At 47.3% G+C, this 10,000-nt stretch overlaps 1 protein-coding gene across 2 annotated transcripts in view; it reads left to right on the top strand.

Moving 5' to 3' along the window:
• Positions 1-10,000, top strand: part of rab11fip4a (RAB11 family interacting protein 4 (class II) a) — a 64,323-nt gene that overhangs the window by 34,237 nt on the left and 20,086 nt on the right. The window contains exon 1 of one of the 2 annotated variants that reach the window (XM_031565263.2): positions 3,477-3,744. The exons of the other annotated variant lie outside the window; for it this stretch is intronic. Coding sequence (XP_031421123.1) covers positions 3,664-3,744 — 81 coding nt within the window. The 5' untranslated portion in view covers positions 3,477-3,663. Of the gene's footprint in view, positions 1-3,476; positions 3,745-10,000 lie in introns of those variants that run through there. 2 annotated transcript variants of the gene reach the window in all.

The following is a 10,000-nucleotide window of genomic DNA, read 5'->3' as shown; positions in this document are numbered from 1 at the left end:
TGTTCTGTATTTTCTTGGTGTGTCTCTTGTGTTGTGATGCTGTTGCGGTCCCAGACAGGACTGGTCTCTGTGCTGGTCTCTGTACTGGTCTTAGAGCTGGTCTCTGTGCTGGTCTCTGTGCTGGTCTTAGAGCTGGTCTCTGTGCTGGTCTCTGTACTGGTCTTAGAGCTGGTCTCTGTGCTGGTCTTAGTGCTGGTCTCTGTGCTGGTCTCAGAGCTGGTCTCTGTGCTGGTCTCAGAGCTGGTCTCAGAGCTGGTCTCTGTGGTCCCAGACGGCTGCTGACTGTGGAGTTGATTTGGCTCTTTTAAGGCAAACTTTGAGTCCAGTCGACAAGTGTTGCTCGACAAATATGAAGAGTTTCTGGTGACGGCACAGCACCTGTGGGCTTTCATCGTCTGTTGCTGATAACAAACTGGCTCAGAACAGAACGTATCATTTCTATGGCAACTCAACTACCTAGCTGACTAGCATTATTTAACTAGTTCAAGTCGTGTCAACCGCGGAAGACGGCAGCACAATCCTGAGCGGCACTTTTTGTTTCTTTAAACTCATCAAATCATTAACATTGAACTGATATTTCCCAGACCGTAACGTAAGTCAACGGTATTAACTTTACAGCTGGCACTGCTAGCTGCATAGGATGCTAAAAACATTAGCTAGCCATCTATTAGCTAGTTAGTCTGTGCCAATCTGATGGGGAAGGTCATGTATCGTAGTGTCATCTATTAGGTAGTTAGTCTGTGCCAATCTGATGGGGAAGGTCATGAGGAAGGTCATTTATCGTAGTGTCATCTTGGCGGGGAGCGCTGCAGTATGGTGTTAGGCACAGACAGAACAGTGGCAACCATAGCCGCAGCATCAGGACCACAGAATCTACTTAAGCTGCAAAACTGGGGGCTGCCTGCTTGGCGATTCATCTTCATTCAGCTCACTTGCATTCCAAAAACATCCACCTCCTCTCCCTCCCAATCTCTCTCTCTCTCTCTCTCTCTCTCTCTCTCTCTCTCTCTCTCTCTATCCGGTTCCTCTTCCCACACACACACTCTCTCTCTCTCTCATTGTCCCTCCCCAATTCTCCTCTTTACTCTTCCCCATTCCTGTCTTCCCACCACCCTCCCTCCCTCACCTTGTCTTCCTCTTTGTGGATGGATGTCTGCATCCGATGTAGCAGTGCAGAGGAAGGCAGTCCCTTGCCTGTCAGGATGGTTTGGTGCTTTTTCTCTAAACAAACTGAGACGACGCACTCCTGTGGTGGAACTAATAGAATAGCCAGACAGCATCCCGTTCTGGTTTGTCTGAGGGAGTCGAAGAGAGACTGGGATACCAAGGAAAAGATGCATGGAGGTGTGGACAGATGGAGATAGGGAGAAAGCAAAATGGAAATAGGAAAGACGCAGGTGGACGGAGGACGGGAAAGAGAGAGAAGGGGTGGGTAAGAGAAAGATGGAGAGAAATTATGAAGAAGGAAAAAAGGGATGATGGGATAGAGAAAGGGAGAGAGAGAGAGAGAGAGAGAGAGAGAGAGAGAGAGCTGCAGGATCAGGGCGGTGGTGGTATTGGGAAACTACTCCTGCAGTGACCTCCTGGGAGATGAGAGAGGAGAAAGTGGGGCAGCACAGACAGACACTGAGACAGGAGAGCTCTCTCCCTCTTTCTCTCTCTTTCTCTCTCCCTCTCTTTCTCTCCCCTAATCTCTCTCTCTCCCTTTCTCTCTCTATCTCTCTCCCCCTCTTTCTCTCCCCTCATCTCTCTCGCCTCTCTCTCCCTCTCTCTCTCTCTCTCTCTCTCTCTCTCTCTCTCTCTCTCCCTCTCCCTTTCTCTCCCCTCATATCTCTGGTGGAAACAAGAATCCAGCAAATGGAGGATGTGGCTCAATTGTGGGGGAAATGGAGTGTGTAAAGGAGGGGAGCGTTGCCATTAATGACTTTAGGAGTCTTGTTTTCAACTGGTGAAATGGAATGATTTCAGTGGTATTTATGTGTTTTAAATAAGTCTCTCTCTCCCTGTCTGTATCTCTTTTTCTCTCTGTCTCTCACTCTCGGTCTCTCTCTTTCGCTCTCTATCCCTTTTTCTCTCTCTCCCTCTCTGTCTCTCCTTTTCTCTCTCCTCTCTCTGTTTTGCGTTCTCATTTACACTCCTGCTCACACACCCAAGCCTTCCTTTGACGACACACCAGGTGTCAGACCTTCGGCCTGCAGGTGGTCCCTGGCCATGACAGTGTGCTGACAGCTGTCACAGTGGGAAGGCTCGAACACAGAGAGTTCATCATGGCCGAAGGCCAACACAGTCCTGCTGCATGAGCCAATAACAGGAGACTGTGAAGTCCAGTTTTGGTCTTACCTGATGGGGCCCTCTTTCCTGGCAATGAGCCCATCTGATATTTAATTTTAAAAAGTATTTAAAGTGTTAATCAAAATAGGAAAGTCATTTTGTTCTAGGAAATTAGTACGTTTTATTCAGCTGGACACAAAACCTTGCAGATGTGTGTATATATATATATATTTTGAAGATTCATTTTGCTGTTGTATTGTTTGCTGTTGTATCGTTTATTGAGGCACAGACAGACACAGATACATACACACACACATAAACACACACATATATACAAACCCACATTAACACACCACACCACACACGTCTCAAAATGTTTTTGGTATTCAGGGAAGGAGATGTTTGCGTTTGTGTGCTGGAATTCTAATGACATTATTTGTGAGCTAATATATGTAAAATCCCAACAAATACTAAACAAAGGCTGCATTACATTAATTGCAGGATACTGATCATCACATACTCATACAGAAGTGCATAGCAAATCTTATTTCTTCACAGACGACACAGACTTAAGTGGCATCGGAACTGGCTGCAGTCTTATCAATAATGACTGAATGAGTTTTAGCAGCGATTGCACCATCCAGCGATTGCATGTGTTTCCATGGAAACAGACCAAGGAATACTGTAGCTACGTGTGTATGTGCGTGTGTGTGTGTGTGTGTGTGTGACTGAAATCGGAGTGTGTTGCGTTTGAACACTCACTCTCTGGTTGATGTCACCCAGTGTGATGGCCAAACTGAACAGTTGCTTAGCAACAACAGAGAGATTGTGAGAGGGGAAGAGAGACCATGAGTGAGCGAGAGAGAGAGAGAGCGAGAGAGAGAGTGAGAGAGAGAGAGAGAGCGAGAGAGAGAGAGAGAGAGAGAGAGGAGGCATTTTGCTGAGAGGTGTGGCTTAATCTCAGCAACTGTTGTCAGAGCTGGAGCAGAGAGTGCATGCGTGTGAGTGAGTGAGTGTGTGTGTGTGTGTGTATGTGCATGCATGCACATGCTGTTCAAACGAGGAATACCGTTTGATGGAGCGCGTGTGTGAGTGGCAGAGAGTGTGAAGGATTAAGCTCGTCTAGCCTGTGAGGAGCGCTCTTCCCTCTCTCTCCCTCTCTCTCTCTCTCTCTCTCTCTCTCTCTCTCTCTCTCCCTCTCTCTCCCTCTCTCTCTCTCTCTCTCTCTCTCTCTCTCTCTCTACCTGCTCTGTGGATTCCGCCTCACATTTCACTGGGAGACGGAGCTGTGGGGACGTAGACACTGGTGCTGTGGACGCCTCTCGGTGGCCTCACCTGTTGGACTGGAAGCGGGTCTCTGGCGGTACCGTAGCCGGGGAGACTGGACCGTGGATGTCTGCGGCTGACGGAGGACTGGCCGTTCAAGCCCCCGGTGGCAGAGGCGATGCCTTCGCGGTAACGCCGATCGACAGGGTGAGAGAGAGACAGAGTCCAGTGGGCTTGCATGAGGGAGAGGGGCAGAGAGGGGCAGAGAGGGGGAGAGAGGGGGAGAGAGAGGGAGAGAAGGGGATACTGGGTAGAGGCGAGAGGGAGTGGGAGAGGGAGCACTGCGGTCAAAGACTATTGTTCCCGCTCACTGTGTGTGTCGATTTGGCGGTCTCTGTGTTTCTCTCTCTTTCCTTCTGTTCTTGCTCTTCTCCCTGCCGTGTGTGGGTGTGGGTGTGTGTGTGTGTGTCACTGTGTCACTGTGTGTGCATTTGTGTGTGTGTCACTGTGTGTGTGTGTGTGTATGTTTGTGTGTGTTTGAAGACTGATGCTGACAGTTTCACTCTCAGCTCTGTAGGTCCCAACCGCCTGCGCTGGCTCTCCGATTAGAAGTGCTCTGTGCTCTGAGAGAGAGAGAGAGAGAGAGAGAGAGAGAGAGAGAGAGAGAGAGACCACGGGACAGTTCCACCCTTCAGACGTTTACTCAGCCCCTGCAGGAGAGAATCACTTCAGTGTCCCCTCTCTCGCTGATCTGCAGGGACTGATGGGAGATCAGGGACTCCCTTGTGAGTGGATAGAGCTAATACTACAGCACCGTTATGAACTGAGTCAGTGTTGAAGGGGGAAGTAGCTACTAGAGGAGGTGATGGGAAAAGGTGTTTCCTTTTCTACCAGGAAGGGAGGAGATGTAATGGTTCCTTGAGTGAAAGTGTTTTTCTAAATGAGCTTCTCTGTGTTTGCGTGTGTGTGTGTGTGTGTGTGTGTGTGTGTGTGTGTGTGTGTGTGTGTGTTTATGCATTGTTGTTGTTCTTTTCTCAATGAGCTTCTCTGTGTGCGTGTGTGTGTATTTATGTGTTGTTGTTGTTCTTTTCCTGGTAAAGGGAAAACAGCTGCACTAAAAGTAAGAAAAAAACTCCCACTTGGTCTTGAGAGGTGAGCTGTGTTGAATAGCATGAGAGAATCCGTTAGAGCCAAAGGGGGTCATGCTATTGAAATGCTAATTTGTGTGTGTGTGTGTGTGTGTGCGTGTGTGTGTGTGTGTGTGTGTTTGCATCATTAAGTGTGCATGTTGTATGCTCATGGGCGTGAGAGATTGTGTCACACAGCCTCACCCCAAATGATGGTGACACCATATTTACCGACTCTGTTCAGCTCCAACGACCCCAAACATACACCGAACACACCCACCCACACACACACACACACACACACACACACACACACACACACACACACACACACACACACACACACACACACACACACACACACCCACACCCACACACACACACACACACACACACACACCCACACACAGGCTTGCATAGTTAGTCCTCTTTCAGATTGGATGAGTTTCTTGGGGTCTAATCTGTCTAAAGTTCAGATTTAATCAGTCCACAATTTAGTGAGTTTTTCCCCAGAGGAATATTCAGTTATTGAAAGCATGTTTGGGGAAATAACCAGTTAGAGAAGCCAGTGCTTCTGATGTATATTAGAGTCATCAGCAGACAGCCGGGTTCAGCTGGTTTAATGTCTAGCTTCTACCTCACACAGTAATATGTGTCTGTGTGTGTGTCTTAGGGGGACCTTCTGGAGTGCACAAGAATGTTAAGGTTTTTTTTTGGGGGGGGGTTCTGAAGGCGCCAGTGATATTTGCTGGTGATTGGGGTGTGTGGGTGTGTGAGTTTGGGGGGGTGGGGATGTTTTGAATACAGCTGATATATAGCAGAGGGTTGGAGAAAGGAGGGGTGCTCCGGAGACAATAAGGACCCCATGTTTTGCATGGGGGGGGTCTCCCAGAATGTATACGGAGAAAAGGGGGTGTGTGGGGGGGGGGGGGGGGGGGGTAGAGGAGGTTCTGTCTGACAGTCTGACGACCACCTGCCGAGTGTGTTTGGGCTGCAGCAGCCACACCAGTGTCAGGGCTCGCCTGTGACAGCTCAGAAAGGAGGTTTTGCTTTTGGGAGAAAGGTCAGTCAACAATGGCTGGGGCGTCCATTGAGATTCCTCCCGTGGCCGGTTGTCTAAGACTCTCCCAACGCTGCTTTGTTTGGCTCCGGCCTCTCGAACTGAAAGCTGAGGCTGGTTAAACTTTAACAGGTGGGTTGGGTGGACGCCACCAGGCTGTGATAAGACTGGGAGCTTGACAATGCGATTGCATTGAGTTGACTGCGAGACCTGTTGAAATGCTGTTTTCACTGTGGCTCGCCAGGGCGTCTTCCCTCATATGCTGGCACACAGTAGGGGATTAAGCATTATTATCGCAATATGAAGCAGCGTAAGGGCATATTGACTTTTTTATTTTATTGTGTATATAAATGCCATCTCCCAATGTCCTCCCGAAGGTTATGGATTTCAAACTAATTTTTAAGGCTTTTATCCACCCCTTCATAACCCCCCTTCTCTCTCTCTTTCTCTTTCTCTCTCTCTCTCTCTCTTTGACAAGGCAGATATCGATCTGTTGTGATTTGCAGTTTCTTCCTTTTATTGTTATTGTCAGGCAAGTTCTCCTCCCCAGCAGCTCTCTCTTGGAGCTCAGACAGAAGCATGATTCAGTGCTATTGTCTGAAGTGGGAGGTTAATTGCTGTTCACTGGCATTCTCTTGTGTGTGAGAACACGTTGCCAGGTGCCATTATGAGTAGTGATTGCCTGTTTCTTTCTGCCATTGGTTCATCAGCCAGAATAGGACTGTCACTCCCGGAGTTAAAAAAAACAATTGTAACTTCAGCAATTAACACTTACAGTTTTGTTTGTTGTTTGTTTTGATTAGATACGTGGCCTAGCAACAGTTGAAATGACCGTCACTATACCTAATGGGACAAACACGTAGAACAGCATGTACCTGTACAGACCATGGGATGAATGCCACAGAGAGGCAGGTTGTAGTCTGGTTGTTGTCTGCCTTCCTAAACAGAGCTCAGTTTCAGTCTAGCACCTGGGAGATCCTCGCCAGTTCTGATCCTGACCAGTGGTGTCTCACTCACACCGGCTCAGCAGAGACAGAGACCCCACAGCAGCACCATTAAAATCTCTGTGTTCAGTGTGTTTATGTGTGTGTGTGTGTATGTGTATGTGTGTTTATGTGTGTGTGTGTGTGTGTGTGTGTATGTGTGTGTGTTCAGTGTGTTTATGTGTGTGTGTTCAGGGTGTGTGTGCGTGTGTGTGTGTGTTTATGTGTGTGTTTGTGTACTTGTGTGTTTGTGTGTGTGTGTGAATGTGTGTGTGTGTGTGTGTGTGTGTGTGTGTTGTGATGGAGAAGGGCTCATATGCTGGAGTGAGTGGGGTGGGGTGGGGTGGTGTAGGGTTGGGGTGTCCGTCCTCCCTGACCCTCTGTGGAACACCACACTGCCTTGACCTTGATTCACTCCTTAACAGGGTCAGATTATGGAGGAGGCTTTTCAAAGACTGCCTCTAAAAATAACACGAGCTGGAGAGAGGTGCTCCTCTGTAGGCTGCCGCCCGATCCGCATAGCGCTGGATTATGACTCATGGACTGCCTGTGCCTCTGTGTGCCTCCATCCTCTCTATTGTCTGCTGTGTGTGTGTCTCTCTCTCTGTGTGTGTGTGTGTGTGTCTGTCTCTGTGTGTGTGTGTGTGTCTGTGTGTGTGTGTGTGTGTGTCTCTCTGTGTGTGTGTGTGTGTGTGTGTGTGTGTGTGTGTGTGTTTCTGTGTGTGTGTGTGTGTGTGTGTGTGTGTGTGTGTGTGTGTGTGTGTGTGTGTGTCTGTGTGTGTGTGTGTGTGTGTGTGTGTGGGGGGGGGTAGATTCCTACCAAAACCCTGTCTTTTCCATTCAGTCACAGAGATGTTAACAGTTTCTCACCTCTCATCTCTTTTATGTGTGTGTGTGTGTGTGTGTGTGTGTGTGTGTGTATGTGTTTGTATGTGTGTGTGTGTTTTTGTGTGTGTGACACGTGCGAATCCTTGTATTCATTAGAGAGTCATTGTTTTCGGCATTGCTCTTCTGGTTGGTGGTTGGTTGAGTACTGTGTTCAAGTGTCCTACAGTGGGGCAGGAGATGCCAGTGTGAGGTTACGCTGTGCTGTATTTGTGTGTGTGTGTGTGTGTGTGTGTGTGTGTGTGTGTGTGTGTGTGTGTGTGTGTGTGTGTGTGTGTGTGTGTGTGTGTGTGTGTGTGTGTGTGTGTGTGTGTGTGTCTGATGTGTGGCACTCTTTTTGGTTTCTTTCCTGAGGCGACATAATTGCTGCAGTATCTTTTCTTGTCCTCCTCCTCCTCTACACACACACACACTTGCACACACAAACACACACACACTCTCTAAAGCTCTGACATGGTATACCCCTAGGAACACTGTTAAAAGAGCAGAGACACTACTAATAGTGTCTATTTTACACAGCTGAATTCAAAGTCCCTTTTCTTAGTTATCCGCTATCCTGTCAGACAAAAAAGGCCTCGTTTCGACATTCAAGGACCAAAACAACACATGCAGAAAGACATACAATCACACTTACTCATGTATAATCAAACACATACACACACGTAAACACACACACACACAAACACACACACACAACCAGACACAATACCTACACACAGCTTGCCCTTGACACAAAAACTATTAGCTGAGTGCAGTGGTTAAGCCCTAGTATACAATATTATTTTTCTTAAGTCATAATATATCAGCCTTTACTGCAGGTTGCTCCTACAATTCATCTTATCCACAGTCAATCTGTGAATATAACCAGAATATGTAATATATCAAGATTGATGAAGTCCCTCTCCTGCAGCCAACACTCACATGCCCACGTGCTTTCAATGCCAAGCAGCCACCAATGACACTGTGTGTGTGTGTGTGTGTGTGTGTGTGTGTGTGTGTGTCTGTGTGTGTTTGTGTGCGTCTGTGTGTGTGTGTAGTATAGTGTATCTGATATCTTGTAGAGTACTGACATAATCAAATAGATTTGGACAGAATTGAAACTAACCAGGATTGAAACTAACTCTACTTGGCTGTTTATGTCATAACCATGTGGGGTGAATTATAGTTTGTGTTGTGCTGTGAGACATGACGGTGTAGCTTGGACTACACACACACACACACACACACTCTCACACACACACACACACACACACACACACACACACACACACACACACACACACAGACACACACACACACACACACACACACATATACATATATTGCGAATGCCACACTAGTGTTATCTATTCTTTATTCTGTTGCCGTAGTTTAGGTGTTTCCCTGCAAGTTCACATGAAGTTTCTGATGTGCTAACTGCATGGATTTGGACTTTTTCTTTAACAGTATTCTGTGTCATGAAATACTTTTCATTATAGAGATTCAATGTCTTTATTTTAATCACATGATTGCAATTTCGAGATTCAGAACAGAAACATGCTAATCGAATTCTAACATTAGAAGTGGTTAGGCTTCTGTCAACTCCCTCACATAATCATTAGAGACTAGCTAACTTCATTGTCAAATATGTAATTTCCTCATTTGTTCTCATCCACTGTAGTGCATCCTATCTAGCTGACTGTAGCAACAGCCTACATACCCAGCTAAACACGCCAGCAACTCATGACGTGTGCCATCCACTGTGAAACAAATGGGCACAGTGCAGGACTGCAGTGTTTGCTTAACTATGCCGGTGATGTGACAGTCAGAGAGCTGCCTTGTGAAGATGTTTATGAAACTCTCACAAAGCTGTGACTCAGCGCTCCCTTCACATTAGCATGCTACGTCTTAGCCTGTTAGCCGTTAGCGTGCAGCGACAAGTCAGACACGCATCCTGACCTCTCTGCTTCTGACTCAGCAGTATTATATAACAATTCCCAAACACAGGCGTGCACGCACATCCACACACACACGCACACACGTACATGCGCGCACACACACACACAAACACACACACATGCGCACACACACACACAAATGCTCATAAAACGTGACAGAAGTAGCCTTGGGATGCTTGGGCATCAGGATGCTGCACTGGTTGTGTAATTAGCATTTCCCTTAACTTTGCAAGTTCAGTTGAAGCCTCTGGAGGGGGTGACTGTTCTGGCTCTTGTCCTGCCTCTTGTCCAATGTTTTAATTGTTCTTTTTTGTGCAAACGGTGATACATTCTCTACCTGGTCCAGCAGTTACTTTGTCACTGATTACATGAGCCTTGAGCCAGGGTACCCAAAACACTGCCACCATTTCAGTGGGCTCTTGTGTTAGCATGTGTTAGCATCTGCGCTCATGGAGCTCATGGTGAGAGAGT

The sequence above is a fragment of the Clupea harengus genome, chromosome 1 (assembly GCF_900700415.2).
Source record: "Clupea harengus chromosome 1, Ch_v2.0.2, whole genome shotgun sequence".
NCBI lineage: Eukaryota > Metazoa > Chordata > Actinopteri > Clupeiformes > Clupeidae > Clupea > Clupea harengus.
This window is presented reverse-complemented; position numbering and strand designations above follow the sequence as displayed.